The 17,316-nt window shown below is 42.3% G+C and overlaps 1 protein-coding gene across 2 annotated transcripts in view; it reads left to right on the forward strand.

Moving 5' to 3' along the window:
- The first annotated feature begins 1,037 nt into the window (after positions 1–1,037).
- The window catches only part of GALC (galactosylceramidase), a 55,352-nt gene continuing 39,073 nt past the window's right edge, over positions 1,038–17,316 (forward strand). The window contains exons 1-4 of one of the 2 annotated variants that reach the window (XM_068964558.1): positions 1,038–1,232; positions 13,176–13,244; positions 13,502–13,565; positions 15,096–15,209. In XM_068964558.1, the coding sequence (XP_068820659.1) occupies positions 1,038–1,232; positions 13,176–13,244; positions 13,502–13,565; positions 15,096–15,209 (442 nt within the window). The remainder of the gene's footprint in view (positions 1,233–13,175; positions 13,245–13,501; positions 13,566–15,095; positions 15,210–17,316) is intronic. The other variant, XM_068964560.1, reaches the window with a different exon arrangement.

The raw sequence follows: 17,316 nt of genomic DNA on the forward strand, positions 1-17,316 counted from the left end.
GGCTTCAGTTCAGTTCAGGCGCTCAGGCGTGTCTGACTCTTTGTGACCCCACCATGGACTGCACCACGCCAGGCCTCCCTGGCCATCACCAGCTCCCGGAATCCACTCAAACCCATGTCCATTGAGTAGGTGATACCATCGAACCATCTCATCTTCTGTTGACCCCTTCTCCTCCTGCCTTCAATCTTTCCCAGCATCAGGGTATTTTCCAATGAGTCAGTTTTTTCCCATCAGGTGGCCAAAGTATTGGAGCTTCAGCTTCAGCATCAGTCCTTCCAATGAATATTCAGGACTAATTTCCTTTAGGATTCACTGGTTGGATCTCCTTGCAGTCCAAGGGACTCTCAAAAGTCTTCTCCAACACCACAGTTCACAAGCATTCATTCTTTGGGGTTCAGCTTTCTTTATAGTCCAACTCTCACATCCATACACGACCACTGGAAAAACCAGAGCCTTGACTAGAGGGACCTGTGTTGACAGAGTAACGTCTCTGCTTTTCAAAATGCTGTCTAGGTTGGTCATAACTTTCTTCCAAGGAGTAAATCTCTTTTAATTTCATGGCTGCAGTCACCATCTGCATTGATCTTGGAGCCCCCCCGCACCCCCCCGCCCCAATAAAGTCTGTCACGGTTTCCCCTGTTTCCCGTTTGCCCATCTATTTGCCATGAAGTGATGGGACTGGATGCCATGATCTCAGTTTTCTGAATGTTGATGCTTGGGGAGGTACATGGTAAGCCATTCACTGCACGACTCCCTTGGCCTTGGATAGCCATCTTTTTCTTCGATAAAATGCTCCAGTAGGTGATGCCAGAGGCGGGGCACCGAAGTGACAAACGCAGAAACCTGCAGTCAACCCCTGACGTAGGGCCCGCTAGAAAAGGCTCGCTCCCCACCCCAACACGAAGGCGGCTGCGTCAGCGACCCGCAGCCCACACTCAACATGGCGGCGGCGGCACCCGCCGCCTCCTGCCCTTCTCCATCATGGCGGCGACCGGACCCGCCTCCCTGGGCGCCCGAGTCATGTGACCTGTCACACAATGGCTGAGCGCCTAATTCAGGCCTCCCGGCAACGCCGGGCGAAAGCCATGACGGCCGCCGCGGGTTTGGCGGGCCAAGCCGCGGTGCCCCTGCTGCTGTGCGCGCTGCTGGCACCCAGCGGCGCGTACGTGCTCGACGACTCCGAGGGGCTGGGCCGGGAGTTCGACGGCATCGGAGCGGTCAGCGGCGGCGGGGTGAGGAACGGAGCGGCGCGGGGGGCGTCCGGTCCCGCCCCGTCCCACAAGCCCCCGCGGCGCGGCCCCAGCGTTTCGATGCGCGCGCGTCGCCGCCTGAGGCGGGCGCCCGTCCGTGGCTGCTTCGACGCCGCCGTCGCGCGACTGGACCTCGCGTTTGTTGGTTTAAGATGACCCCATAGAGACGGTTAGGTTAAACAGATGAGGGTCCGGAGGTCCACCAACTAAGTGACAGGTCTAGATAGTGACAGGGCGGAGGGCTCAAATCCTTCCTCAACTTGAGCAGGGGTCCCTGAGGGGAAGGGTCTCTTCACCTTGAAGAGGGCACTCCGGGAGGGTCGCTCCAGAGATGGCCGGGGGCCCGAGGAGCGTCCGTCCGCCGAAGAGGATGCCCCGGAGGGATGTTTTGAGTGCGCTTGTTATTTTGGGGGGTCGGGGGGCCAGAGAGTCCTGGATCGGGACTGCAGCTTGTGCCCCCAAGGGGGCAGGCGTCCGGTAGGTTTTGTTTAAAGGGACGACAGGTGCCTCAGGCCCTCTTTAGGAAGGTGAAAAGCCAGAAACGGACTTTTTAAAGTCTTTTTTTCTAATATCAGGGCACACCAGTATCAGCTGATACTCTCGGATTGTTTAACTGTTTGAGGACTGTTTTGCCCTTGGATGGCAAAGGCCTAAGGGGGTGAGTTGCCCTCTGGAAGAGGCCTCGTTGGTGGCTGTTTATGTGTGCGAAGAGAGGGAAACGTTAAGGTGCACAAGAAATCACCTGGTCTGTTTGTTTAAACGCAGACTCAGGCCTTCTCGCCAGCTCCCATTCTGACTTTAGAGTTCTGGTGTGGGGCCTGAGAACCTGCATTTTAACAAATTTTAACAAAGGCACCAATTGATACTCGTCGTAGGTATTGAGAGAACTTTTTTATTGATTCAAGGACCTCTGGAGCAAGCTTGTTTTCTTTCTTTTTTTTTTTTTAATGAATTTTTAACTTTAGAAATCGTTTTAGATTTACAGAAAAATTGCCAAGACCATACAGAGTTGTCATATACCCTGTAATCAAGTTTTCTTCTATTATTAGCATCCCACGTTAGTATGGGACATTCGTCCCAACCAATGTTGGTTACCTTAATGAAAGTCCTTACTTCCTTTCATATTTCCTTAGTTACCCAATGCTCTTTTTCAGTTTCAAGATCCCACACAGGATACTAATTACACTAAATTGGCTTGTCTCCTTAGTCTTTTCTAGGCTGTGTCAGTTGGGATAAGTTCCTCTTATCTAGGCATTCTAAAATACTTAAGGGAGCCTACCAGTCTCCTCCATCCATGGGATTTTCCAGGCAAGAGTCCTGGAGTGGGTTGCCATTTCCTTCTCCAGGGGATATTCTTGACCAAGAGATTGAACTCAGGTCTCCTGCATTGCAGGCAGGCGCTTTACCAGCTGAGCCGCCAGGGAAGTTCCTGAGGGAGACACGAGGGCCATACAAGCTTAATGCAAAGTCTGCGTGGGCACAGCTGATAATTTCCTTAGTTCCCTAGTTATGCTAACAGGTGGCTCCCAAGCCTGGGAGCTTGCTACAGTGGCATGATTGTTCTTGGCTCCTAACAGCTTGCTTAGTCCTGTCAGCTTTTTCTTTGTAACCTTTGTCTTGCCTTTGTTTTATCCCCTTGTGTTTATAGCCTTTGAGTTCATGGCGTTTGTGATAGCAGGTCTTTGAACGAGAGGGATTTTCTTTTTTGTTCCCCAGGACAGAGCTAGAGCTGATTTTATTTGAAAATGGCAAGGCTGAACTCTTGAATGGGTTGTTTGTTGAATTGAGTCAGATGGAATGTGTGTCCTTGGATGCAATTCAGAACTAGTTTGAACGCTTGCTGGGTGGCTGTTCTGGGTGGGTCTCATCCGGGGTCGCAAAGAGTTGGACGCGGCTGAGCGACTTCACTCACTCACTCACTCACTCACTCACTCACTCACTCACTCACTCACTCACTCACTCATCCTATTGATAACCAGTGTTGTTGTTGCACTGGTCTCTGTGGTTCTTATGATTGCAAGATGCCCTCGGCAATAACCATTGGAAAACTTTGAACAAAACAAAAGTTTATTACTCATAGGTCCTGGAAAGCACATGGCATACCTGGGTCACACCTGGTGATGGTAGGTAGAGAGACAGAGGGTGTGGGCCTGGGGTTCTGCTTTCATTAGGGTCAAGGGTGGAGGCCTTGGGCTTTGCGGCTTATTTTTTCATTGGTGAACTGAAACCTTAAGTGTGGGAACTTAAAGTTCAGGGAAAGAAAAAGTGGCCCTAATGATGGTCAGCTAGCGAAACTGACCAAGATCTTGCAAAGAACTCCCCCCTCCCCCCAACCTCAGGTTGGCTCTGGGTTCTTTGGCTGCAGTATGTATATTTGAGACAGCCATCTGGGAAGTGGATACCTCTTTGAAGTGGATGCTTTGCAATCAAAGCTTGAGTCCTGCATTTGCATTACAAAAAAGGAAAAACCTGACCATTGGGGATTGCACTACAAGCCACCCTTAATGCCCACGTATCAGCATAAGTGGTGAGGACCTTAAACTGCCTGAATAGCTGATTTACTGAAAGTAAGGGATAGGGCCTGTTGTAATTTAGAAAGGATTATAGTAGCACTCCTGTATTTATACTACAGTCAATAGTTTGCAATCCAATTGGTAGCCATTGTCCTAAGCTTAAAAGGTCACACCTTGAAACCAGGTCAGTGATCTTGGGGCCCGAGGAATCTGTTCAAAGATTAGGTAATACTGCGATTAACATTTTGGGCCATCTGTTATGAGTGGGTTTGAGTCTGTCCTGGGTTGGTGGATTGCTCCATATCTCACCCAACCACGGTCAGTTCCGTTAAAGAGTTGTGTCTCATTTCAGGAGACAGTGATGAAAGTGTGCTTACAAGGTTAGGTCTATATGGTGCGAATACTTGATTCAGTTTATGTAATAGACGTTTCAGTGAAAACAAAAGAAAACGATGGCTAATGGAGCAAATTGTAAACCTATTCTGAATCCTGAGGGCAGCCAGTCATGATTTCTAGTTGTAGAACATCTTCAGATGGAGTGGGGACAGACGGTGGCAATCGTAGATCTTCCTGAGTTGAGTTTGACTATCTCTGGGGATCTTTCTGAGTGGTCCACAGAGCAGCAGGCATGAAGGTTGTTCAGATATGAACTGTTGTGATTTCTCTGGAGTTTGTATAAAGTTATCACACTTTAGGTTGCATAACTTCAGGAAAAGGGAAATTTTAGTTCTTAATAATTTAAAGTCAGAAAGTTGGGAAAAAGAAACAATAGCTTGACAAGCTGTATTCAGATATTGGAAGAAATGAGAAGAATTCAGTATTTGGTCCAGTTTACAGGTAGAAAACAAACCTCAAAGACAATCAATAGGACTAGAATCTGATAATGGGCTTCCCTGGTGGCTCAGATGGTAAAGAGTCTGCCTGCAGTACAGAAGACCGTGGTTTGATCCCTGGGTCAGGAAGATCCCCTGGAGAAGGAAATGGCAATCCACTCCAGTATTCTTGCCTGGAAAATCCCATGGACAGAGGTGCCTGGCAGGCTACAGTCTGATTATCTGCAGAGTGTACTCTAGTTCTTCACTGAAATATAATTTTCTCTCTATCATCACCCCTTACTTCCACCTTTTATTAGAGATAACCAAAATAAAGCTAATTTCCTTGCAAAATAAGTATGGCCTTAATAAACTTGCCCTGATTATATAAGTGCAGCCAAAATAATAATTGACCATATAGGTTCTTTTAAGTGTGCCCTGTTGGACATTTGCACAAGGAATCACAGATTGGGCTATTAAAAATCTCTCTCAAGGCTAGGCAGCCAAGCTGTGAACTTACATCAGATTTTCTCTGCAATCCTGATAGATTTGGGTGAATTCCTTTCTTCACGAGATCCACCAATATTCTGAGGTTCCTGCATCTGCTAAGAAGTGACCTTTCTTACTTACCTGGTAAGGCTTCTGGGAACCCTGTAAGCAAGTTACCAGGTTGATTTTTCCAGGGAGCTTTATTGGCTCCATGTGCCATACTTAGTCTCTCAGTCATGTCCAAGTCTTTGTGACCCCTTGGACTGTAACCCACCCAGCTCCTCTGTCCATGGGGATTCTATAGGTAAGAACACTGGAGTGGATTGCCGTGCCTGCAACCCACTGTAATGGGTTGCAGTGCACCCACCTGCAATGTGGCAGACATGGGTTCGATCCCTGGGTTGGGAAGATCACTTGGAGAAGGGAGCGGCTACCAGTATAGCCTTGCCTGAAGACTGCAGCCAAAATGATGGTACAGAGTTCACTGACATTGGCTCTATCAGTTCAGTTCAGTCACTCAGTCCTGTCTGTCTGTGACCCCATGGACTGCAGCATGCCCCAGGCTTCCTTGTGCATCACTAACTCCTGGAGCTTGCTCAAACTCATGTCCATTGAGTCAGTATCCCATGCAACCATCTCATCCTCTGTCGTCCCCTTCTCCTCCTCCTCTCCCCAATCCCTCCTAGCATCACGGTCTTTTCCAATGAGTCAGTTCTTTGCATCAGGTGGCCAAAGTATTGGAGTTTTAACTTCAACATCGGACCTTCCAATGAATATTCAGGACTGATTCCCTTTAGGATGGACTGGTTGGATCTCTTTGCAGTCCAAGGGACTCTCAAGAGTCTTCTCCAACAGCATAGTTCAAAAGCATCAATTCTTTGGCACTCAGCTTTCTTTATAGAAAGCTTTGGACATATTTCTTTATATGCCCAAAGAAGAGCAGTGCCAAACAATGTTCAAACTACCGCACAGTTGCACTCATCTCACACGCTAGCAGAGTAATGCTCAAAATTCTCCAAGCCAGGCTTAAACAGTATGTGAACCATGAACTTCCATATGTTCAAGCTGGTTTTAGAAAAGGCAGAGGAACCAGAGATCAAATTGCCAGCATTCGTCGGATCATCGAAAAAGCAAGAGTTCCAGAAAAAATGTCTACTTCTGCTTTGTTGATTATGTCAGAGCCTTTGACTGTGTAGATCACAACAAACTGGAAAATTCTTCAAGAGATGGGAATACCAGACCACCTTACCTGTCTCCTGAGAAATATGTATGCAGGTCAAGAAGCAATAGTTAGAATTGGATGTGGAACAACAGACTGGTTCCAAATTGGGAAAGGAGTATGTCAAGGCTGTATATTGTCACCCTACTTATTTAACTTATATGCAGAGTACATCATGTGGGATGAAGTGCAAGCTGGAATCAAGACTGCTGGGAGAAATATTGATAACGTTAGATACACAGATGACATCACCTTTATGGCAGAAAGTGAAGAGGAAGTAAAGAGCCTCTTGGTGAAAGTGAAAGAGGAGAGGGAAAAAGCTGGCTTAGAACTCAACATTCACAAAACTAAGATCATGGCATCCAGTCCTATCACTTCATGGCAAATAGATGGGGAAACAGTGGAAACAGTGACAGACTTTATTTTTTTGGGCTCCAAAATCACTGCAGATGGTGACTTCAGTCATGAAATTAAAAAACACTTGCTTTTTGGAAGAAAAGCTATGACCAACCTAGACAGCATATTAAAAAGCAGAGACATTACTTTGTTGACAATGGTCTGTCTAGTCAAAGCTATGGTTTTTCCAGTAGTTTTATGTATAGATGTGAGAGCTGGACTATAAAGAAAGCTGAGCACTGAAGAATTGGCTCCATAGGTCAACCTAAATTTTTAAAATCTGTCTGGTTATATCTGAGTCTATGTAGGTCTCTCTCAAATATGACATGTTAGTTAAAACCTTGGCAATATAACCAGTGTTTCTAATTGTGTCCTCTTAGGAGGAGGACAGATTCTTAGTAAACTTATGCAAATAACTATATTGCTGTGAAAATAAGAATACTCAGAGTTTTTGAATATTGGAGGGATCAGATAGGGAGAAATTTGTTTTATCTTTGTTTACAAGGATACACTTAACAAATTGATACAAGTCATAGACAGGAAAAAGATTTTCCACAAATCTGGAAGAAGTAAAACATTCAAGAAGCAACAGTGTTTTGGATAAAAAGTCATAAAAATTATAATTATCATCATCAGTTCATTCAGTTCCCTATAATTAGTTCTTGTTGATTTTGATCTTTTGTTAGCGGTTTTATGATTCTTGTTTTACCTTCAGTTCAGTCCAGTCGCTCAGTCGTGTCTGACTCTTTGCGACCCCGTGAATTGTAGCACACCAGGCCTCCCTGTCCATCACCAACTCCTGGAGTTCACTCAGACTCACATCTATCAACTCAGTGATGCCACCCAGCCATCCTCTGTCGTCCCCTTCTCCTACTGCCCCTAATCCCTCCCAGCATCAGGGTCTTTTCCAGTGAGTCAACTCTTCGCATGAGGTGGCCAAAGTACTGGAGTTTCAGCTTCAGCATCATTCCTTCCAAAGAAATCCCAGGGCTGATCTCCTTCAGAATGGACTGGTTGGATCTTGCAGTCCAAGGGACTCTCAAGAGTCTTCTCCAACACCGCAGTTCAAAAGCATCAATTCTTCGGTGCTCAGCTTTCTTCATAGTCCAACTCTTAAATCCATACACGACCACTGGAAAAACCATAGCCTTGACTAGACGCACCTTTGTTGGCAAAGTAATGTCTCTGCTTTTGAATATGCTATCTAGGTTGGTCATAACTTTTCTTCCAAGGAGTAAGCATCTTTTAATTTCATGGCTGCAGTCACCATCTGCACTGATTTGACCTTAGAGTTCTGTAAATTCTTACCCAGTTCAACATGATCTGAAAGAACCCTGTACTTTAAGTGAAGAGTTCTCTCCAAAATTCTTGAAGATGAAGCACTTTTGGAAGAACATTTTTGCTAAAACATTAGTAAAGCTATAACTATCTGTAAATGACAAAAAGGCTTAAACACGGGCATATTAAAAATCTGATAAAGTTCATTGTAATTCAGTTGATCAGGAAATTTGGTTATTTCTGTAACGTATAGCATTTTAAGATAACTAGAATTACAAGTGATAGCATTATACCAGGATATAGCAGATGTCTAGGAATTTGATGTAATTTCTGGAACACGTATGTTAATAACATGTATCAATACAAATATCAACTAAAGAAAGTTTAGTGTTACATCTTACTTGGCAATGCTTACTATGAAGTTTAACATGCCAAATAAGCCTAATTAGTTTCATGTCTTTTTATAAGGAGAAAGAACACATCTTTGAGATGTCCAGGGCTCATCTGGAGAAATCTCAGGAAGTTAATATGAGGTCAAAAAGACTTCATTTAGAATTTATTTGGGGAAGTTTGTAAAAAATACAAAAGGTGTTAAAACACTTGATTAAATAGGGTCATTGGTCACTGTGAAACAATACTTAATTATCCATTTAACCAAAATGACAACTTCACAGGCAAATGTATAAAGTTACATATTTTAAACCCAGTTTAACCACCCCCACCCACAACCTTAGCTCTCCTAATAGCGAAGACTCAGGGTGTTTTTTTTTCAAGTAAAGATTTGATAAAGATAATGTGAAGCATAGAATATTATTTTGATAATATCTGAATCTTTATTTCCTAGGTAGGTTCCTTAAAAGGTAAGGAACCTTTCCTAAGCTTATCAAGAACAGACGAATAGTCTAACAAAAATTTGTCTTTTTAGCAGATTAAGAATAATTCTTAGTTTTTCATAAGTATGCTATTTATTAAAGCTTATTTAAACAAATCCTTATAATTTAATTTTTGGCCAGCTTGACTACACAAGGTAAAATTCCCTCTCCCAGCTTCTATATCCATTCATTTTCTCTACTCTAGGACAAAATTACTTTCATTTCCCTTAACAGAAATATATCTCCCTATCTCATACCTTTTCTTAGCCAAAATACATCCTACTTTTTTTGAATTGTTTCTCATATTATTTCTAGTATTTTAATTATATATATTAATTAGATTGCTTAACCCTTAGAAACCTTAATTTCTAGTGACAGGACGTTTTTACTAATAGATCTAAAGATGTTTTGTTTCTCTGTAATAAGAAACCAAAAGTAGATAAACCTGTGTTCAGTATTAATGTTTCAGTGTTTTATATTATTTGGAAATTATGTGTGTAATGAATTTCCATCATTTAACTTAGCAAAACTCTAAGGTTTCAAGTTACCAATGAGATTTGGGTGACTACTTTTAAGTAGACATACCATAAAACATAATTATTTTTGAAAAGTGGATTCCTGGGCAATCGGGACTTCAGCTAGGCCCTTGCACTCCAGAAAGGAAAAGACAGTGGATGACTAAGTGTTTAGTCTAATAGCAGATCTGACCTTCTGCTCTGGGCGAAAAATCTTTTCCCTAAACCAGCTGATTTTTATGCTTTTATTTTCAGATGTTGTAGCCTTACTCATAGGTGCTGGTAAAGATAAACAGTAGACGAATGTGCTAATGTATTTATCCTTTACTACCATGATTCTCCTTTTATTTTGGTGGTTTGAACCTAGGTTAGCCAGTATTTCATAAAATGAGGATTCATCATGTCCTAACACCTTTTCTTTGATGTTAAATCCATTGTTTAACTTGTTCAAAGTGGAACTCTTGTTATTGTATGTTTATTAACTCTGTTTAAAATGAGGTTTGTTTCATAACTCAGAACAGGAAACTCTTTTATGATAGTGTCCCGTGTATAATGTATTACTCATCTCAGAAGTTCAGTGAATACTGATTGAATGAAAATGATTGCAATGCTGTATTTGCACATCACTCCTTTCTGGAGTCCCTGGATGTAGCACAGCTTGTAGCAGTAAGTGTTTGGAATATTCTCATTTAATCTGCATATTTGGTGGGGAAAGCAGGATGGTGCACGTGGACTTAAGACCAGATTGCCAGGGATCTGTTCTGGGCCTCCTTGTCACTCACTGTACAGCCTTGGGCAGGTTATTTCACCTCTCTATAGCTCAGATTTTTTTTCTGGGCACACAGTGATACCGGCCTGGTTGGAACATTGTAAGGATAGATGTCAAAGATCAAAGGATGGCATCTGCAACGTGATTAATTTTGGTTAGTATCATTCTGTTTCATACATTGGGGGAGGAAGTTATCCAAGGATTTTAAGTGAAAAATACATTCAGTGCCTGCCATGTATTGGGAACATCACTGTTTTCCAATTTTTGTGCTAAGGCTCCATCCTTGGCTGTTATAACAGGCCTTATTTAGGGAGCATGATTAGTATCAATAATTAGGTGATTTGTTATTGCTTCATGGTACATTTCAACACTTGGCTATACTGCTGTTGCCATTGATAAAACTAATGCTTCTGCACTGGGTGTGACTATCAGCTGGCAATATCCTAATGACGTATGATTGCTCAAAGTTGGCCCTTTCTTTGTTAAGGTTAGAAGAGCATAGAGAGCAAAACAACCTCCAAACAGCAAAACACACTGTTCTAGCTGTAGTGTATGTTGTTAGCACGATACAGAGCAGGGAGCATTGTTTCCCTGGGGTCAGGAGAAGGTTAGCCTGCGTATACAGCACTCATTCACTTTAAAATTTGAGCCTCTACTAGTCTGTAAGCTCGTTGAGGAAGTGACTGTGTTTTTAAAAGCAATTTGTGTGTACAATGCCTGTTATCTCTTGAGAGCATACTATGTGCCAACTACTGTGCTAAGTCCTTTCTATATCTGAATTTAGTCTTGGGACAGCTGAATGAGTAAGACGACCATTTGCAAATGATAATTTGCCCTTGGTCACACTGCTTGTAAATGATGTAATCAGGATTCCAGCTCCACGGACTCAGACTATTATTATGTTGCCTGTACTGGTGAAGCTAATGAAAACATAAGAGATATTAAATAAATGCTTATTGAATAAAAATAAATGGGGATATGAACTTGAATGGGACCCAGTCATTGTCCCCAAGGATCTTAGAGGTGAAACAGTGATGAGGGTGTGGGGATAGAGGGATTAATGGTGGCTCTGTGGACCTGTTGCTGAGGCCACAGTCCACAGGAGGGGCACCTTCGTCACATCGCTGAGGAAGAGCAGAGGGAAGTCTTCCTTGAAGAGGTGGAGTTTGACCGGAAAGCTTGGACTGGATTTGGCCAGATGAGGGGGTAGAGTGCATTTGACAGATGAATGGATAAAGAAACTGTGGTACATAAATATAATGGAACATTGCTCAGCCTTAAAAAGGAACATATTTGAGTCAGTTCTAATGAGGTGGATGAACCTAGAGCCTATTATACAGAGTGAAGTAAATAAAAGAGACAAATATTGTATATTAATATATATTTATGGACTCTACTGATGAATCTATTTGCAAGGCAGTAATGGAGACAGAAGAAAGATATATTAGTTTGTTATACCTACATAGGGAGAAGGCAGTGCAGTGTTCTTGCCTGGAGAATCCCAGGGACGGGGGAGCCTGGTGGGCTGCAGTTCATGGGGTTGAGAAGAGTCGGACACAACTGAGCGACTTTGCTTTCACTTTTCACCTTCATGCACTGGAGAGGGAAATGGCAACCCACTCCAGTGTTCTTGCCTGGAGAATCCCAGGGACGGGGGAGCCTGGTGGGCTGCCGTGTATGGGGTCACACAGAGTCGGACACGACTGAAGCAACTTAGCAGCAGCATACCTACATAGATGATGTGAGTTACAATCCAAATAATTAAGGAATTTGGGTATAAAACTGAACAATCTGAACTTTATTCTGAAAGCTCTTGGGGGGAGGGAAATTCATCTCTTTATTCTTCCACCTTTCTTTATCCATGCATTTTGATGTCAGTCTTTTTAAAAATTTTATTTATTTTTAATTGGAAGATAATTGCTTTACAATGTGTTGGTTTCTGCCATACAGCATGAATCAGCCGCGGGTACACATACGTCCCCTCCGTTTGGAGCCTCCCTCTCACTTCCCACCCACCCCACCCTCTCCGGTGTCACAGAGCGCTGGTCTGCGCTCTCTGAGTCGCAGCAGATCCCCGCTGGCTGTTTCGCGGGTGATAATGCGTGTGTCTCCATGCTGTTCCCTCAGTGTGTCCACAGGTCTCTGTCTACATCTCCATTGCTGCCCTGCAGATAGGTTCAGCAGTACCATCTTTCTAGATTCCATATATATGCATTAATATATGATATTTGTTTTTCTCTTTTTGACTTACTTCACTATGCATAATATACTCCAGGTTCATCTGTCACATTAGAACGGACTCAAATGCATTCCTTTTTATTGCTTGAGTAATATTCCACTGTGTATATGTACCACAGCTTCTTTATCCATTCATCTGTTGGACATCTAGGTTGATGGAAGATGGACATCTTCCATGTCCTAGCTGTTGTAAACAGTGCTTGATGCCAGTCTTGTGTGAGGTTTCCTGTATAGCCTGGCCTGGGGACCATTGTGTCGTCATTCTTAACAGCAAGAGATAGCACCTATAAATCTCTAATAAGACTGAAGAGATTAGAGGTTTCTTTAAGAATTGCTGCTTGTAATATTTTCCTACGAGATGTTGAGGGGAAAAATTGCCTGAGATTCATCTTTCCCATTCTTGGCCCCCAGATATTGTAGATGACAAACAGTCTTGAGATAGAGAAACTGTTTTATTTCTTCTAATAACCAGTCTCTGAGTCTAGGTCCTCAAGATAAATCTGTAATAATGAGATTCATTAGTAGACTTAGCAACCTTAACCTCCCAGCCAACCGTCACCAACCCTCATCTCAGTAGAAGGGAAACGTGGTTGTTGTTGGGAACCTGTGTTTTAGCTGTTGGACAGACATCAGCCCTATTTACCCAGTGATGAGCAAAACAAAGGTAGGCAAACGACTTCCCACAGCTTGGTGTTGCCCAAGAGCTGGGTAACTGTGGACATGCTAGATGACATGTCCACATAAACACTGTGAAAAAGTGCTCATGATTAGATTTGTTTTATTCATGCTTTTGAAAACTTTTTTTTTATTTTTTATTTTTTTAGGCAACCTCCCGACTTCTAGTAAATTACCCAGAGCCCTACCGTTCTGAAATACTGGATTATCTCTTTAAGGTAGCGAACAAATAATGATTTAATGGTATCTGTGATATTTTAGAAACTGTGGTGAATTTCAGCAATAGTCTTTAGCATCTTCACAATTCTAGTTTTTAAAAATCTGGTAAATTACTTTTGGAATAAGTTACTATCAATCTGAAGTTTTGCTTTGGTTTTCTCATCTGTCAAATCAAAGGCAGTGATTAGTAATTGTCTTGAAGTGTTTTCCTTCATTCAATGAATCATATTGTTAATATTGTTACTTCTTTTCCCAGCCAAACTTCGGTGCCTCACTGCATATTCTAAAAGTTGAAATAGGTGGTGATGGGCAGACAACAGGTAGGAGGATTTGGGGACTGGGATATTTGCCTCCAATATTTGAACCTGTACCTAAACTCATAGACTGTGGTTTCAGAATATAAATAATGCCAACATTTCTGATGTTGATTACTGTTTAGATTGTTCTTTATTTTCCTTTTTCATTATAGTTATTTAAAAAATATTATATCAAAACATGTGTTTTTTCATACAAAGCAGCTTGTGGACTTTAGATTTCTTATTTAGTTGAAGAATCAGTAGTAAATATATCCACAGTTTTTTAATAAACTAATAGTCACTAGACAGAGAATAGGGAGAGAGTGAAATTTTACTGAGAAGTTTTAAGATAGTAAGTTTTTAGTGTATTAAACATGTAAAAAAAGAGATGTTATTAGCTTTAAATAAAATATGTGGCAAAATATAAATAGTTGGTATTTCAAAGATACAATGTTTTTGTCCTTTAAAAATAAAATAATTTTAACCAGTAAATTTGCAGTCTTTATTGTCATCATTTGGATTGGCTTTGTGTAATACATGTAGTCAATTAAAAATTTTTTAGGTCTCTGATTTTCAGGAAGAAGAAAATTCTCTCAATGATTCTATATAGCTTATTTTTTCATGGGTTAGACTCCATTATAGTGAGAGTATTGTCTATATGCCTGTGTTCCTGTTAGTGACTTGTAAGTAATTTTTGTTAAATCAATATATCTGCGTGGTGGTATTGGTATTTAATTTATGCTGAAAGAAAAAATGCAGATTAAAAACAAACAATACACAAAAAAACCCATAACAAAACCATCCCCTGGCTGTTATAGGAAGACATGCATTTTATTGTGAAACCCTTTTTTGCAGAATAGATAATGACTGGCCATCTTCATTTGCTGAAGCTGGATTAGAGATAGAGATACAGAAGCAGGTAGCTCTTGTGAATTCTGATGTCTACGTTTAAGAAGAAAAGGGCTAGGGTGCCTCTCCCAGGCCAGATGCATGTGAAGCGTGGTAACATGTGAGCACTGGTGTTATTTACCACCTGGACGCCCTGCAGAGATTACTATAGGCTTTTCTCACGCTGGGAACGTGTGCTCATTCCTATCTTCTCAGTGTTCTGTTGCCTTGATTTAAGGAGGCATGTTATAGGCTCAAGGCACGGGGTGTGGAAACTGGGGCTTAGCAGCTCAGGACTCATGTCTGGGATAGAGAAGCTAGAAGTTGGGGTGGGCTGAACTGGGTGTGGGGATTTGAAAACCCGAGAGACCAACTCCCAGCAGGATATTAGCCCTAGAAATTTTCAGCTATGTGAGCTGATAACACTCATGGCTTATGATAGAAAGTTGTGGTTTATTATTTAAGACCTTTGTGATGCTCAGGGTAATGGAAAAGTGCAATAATGTGCTCTGATCATCCACCTTTAAGTTATATAAGATTATTCTTATGTGCCCCAGGTCAGAATTGGGTCTGGAAGCTACTTTGCTGCATTATGATTGTGTGTGTAGAGTGTGGCCTATGAATCACCATTAAGAGTCTCCTTTCTGTTTGCTCTCTCCCCTTCAGATGGCACAGAGCCCTCCCATATGCACTACGCATTAGATGAGAATTATTTCCGAGGATATGAATGGTGGTTGATGAAGGAAGCTAAGAAGCGGAACCCTAATATTACACTCATAGGTAAGAAGCGAAGTTTGCTGTACTTTTGTAGTCTGCTTCCTTTCAATTCTAAAGTTCTGAATTGGGTGTGTGGAGTACCTGTTGCTGCTGAAGTGCTAATCATGTGGTTAACACTGCCAGTATGCTACCACAGCCAAGGATGTGCCAGCCACGCGTCTTCCTTCGCTCATGTACATTGTGTCTGATGCTTATCCTGCTTCTGGAGGGAGGCATTATGTTCTCATTTTACAGAAGCAGTGGAGGCTGAGAGAGTTATACCACTGACTTAAGGTTGGAAAATTAGTAACCATCAAAATCATATTTAGAACCTAAGTCTATCCTGTGTTTTTCTTTTTTGTGTGTGGTATCATACTAATTTCCTCAACAGAACGTCTCATTAAAATTTGTAAAAGGACAGTGTTTATAAGATTGTATATTGTATATGCAGCTGTGTCCCCACTTAAAAAAATGTACAATGTGAGAGTTAAGAGCTAAGTTTTCTCTGGGGCAAAATGGGGATTGCAGCCCGGGAGACAGCACTTGAGAAAGAGGAAAGGGTGCCTCCAGAGAGGCAGGGGAGGTGGATGGGTATGGGGTTTTGGTGAGGGGAGCACGTGCAGTCAGGTTTACATTTTTGTGGAAGGTTTCTGCCGGTCACGGGGGCAGGCATGCCATGAAGGAGTTTAGTGCTTTTCTAGAGACGAGGAGATACAAGAATTGGGCTCACAAAATGGGCTCCTGAAAGTATGTATCACAGAGTGCTTCATTTCTGCTCTCCACCCTGAACTCCTTTCAGGGGATATTGAAAATCGGCAGTACAGCACCCATGGTTAATCCTGGTAGAGGCAGATGGAGGTGCTAGTTTATAGTCAACTGCAGTATATCCCAATTAACCTGCGAAATTGTGTGTTACATACATCAGTGGGTCCCATTTCTAGAAGAGGTGCATAGAGAAGTGGTTTTTGTTCTTGTTTGTTTTGAAGCTCAAGGATGTGGTGGTCACTGCCCGAGGCGGGGATGCCTAGAACAGTCCTTTCCTTGTGGAGCTTAGATTCTGGCAGCAGGATGAGTCCTCACATGGGACTGTACCCCTTGTACTGTTCTCCTGTAGCGGTGTACAGTCCTATAAAAGATTTCAAACACACACAGAAGCACACTTGTATCATTTGAAATGACCTTGGTTATTTCAAATAGGCTTACACATTCAGGCTAAATTGTGTGATTTATTGAGGTCCATTTTATAGGGCTTCAGTTGAGTTCAGTTTCTCAGTCGTGTCCGACTCTTTGTGACTCCATGGACTGCAGCATGCCAGGCTTCCCTGCTCATCACCAACTCCTGGAGTTTACTCAAACTTATGTCTATTGAGTCGGTGATGCCATCCAACCATCTCATCCTTTGTCGTCCCCTTCTCCTCATACCTTCAATCTTTCCCAGTATCAGGGTCTTTTCCAGTGAGTCAGTTCTTCACATCAGGTGGTCAAAGTATTGGAGTTTCAGCTTCAGTATCAGTCCTTCCAATGAATATTCCTGACTGATTTCCTTTAGGATGGACTGGTTAGATCTCCTTGCAGTCCAAGGGACTCTCAAGAGTCTTCTCTAACACCACAGTTCAAAAGCATCAATTCTTTGACGCTCAGCTTTCTTTATAGTTCAACTCACACATCCATACATGACTACTGGAAAAACCATAGCCTTAACTAGGTGGCAAAGTAATATCTCTGCTTTTTATTATGCTGTCTATATTGGTCATAGCTTTTCTTCCAAGGAGCAAGTGTCTTTTAATTTCATGGCTGCAGTCACCATCTACAGGGATTTTGGAGACCCCAAAAATAAAGTCAGTCACTGTTTCCACTGTTTCCCTATCTTTTTGCCATGAAGTGATGGGACCAGATGCCATGATCTTAGTTTTGTGAATGTTGAGCTTTAAGCCAACTTTTTCGCTCTCCTCTTTCACTTTTATCAAGAAGCTCTTTAGTTCCTGTTCGCTTTCTGCCATAAGGGTGGTGTCATCTGCATATCTGAGGTTATTGATATTTCTCCCAGCAATCTTGATTCCAGCTTGTGCTTCATCCAGCCTAGCATTTCTCATGATGTATTCTGCATATAAGTTAAATAAGCAGGATGACA

The sequence above is a fragment of the Capricornis sumatraensis genome, chromosome 2, assembly GCF_032405125.1.
Source record: "Capricornis sumatraensis isolate serow.1 chromosome 2, serow.2, whole genome shotgun sequence".
NCBI lineage: Eukaryota > Metazoa > Chordata > Mammalia > Artiodactyla > Bovidae > Capricornis > Capricornis sumatraensis.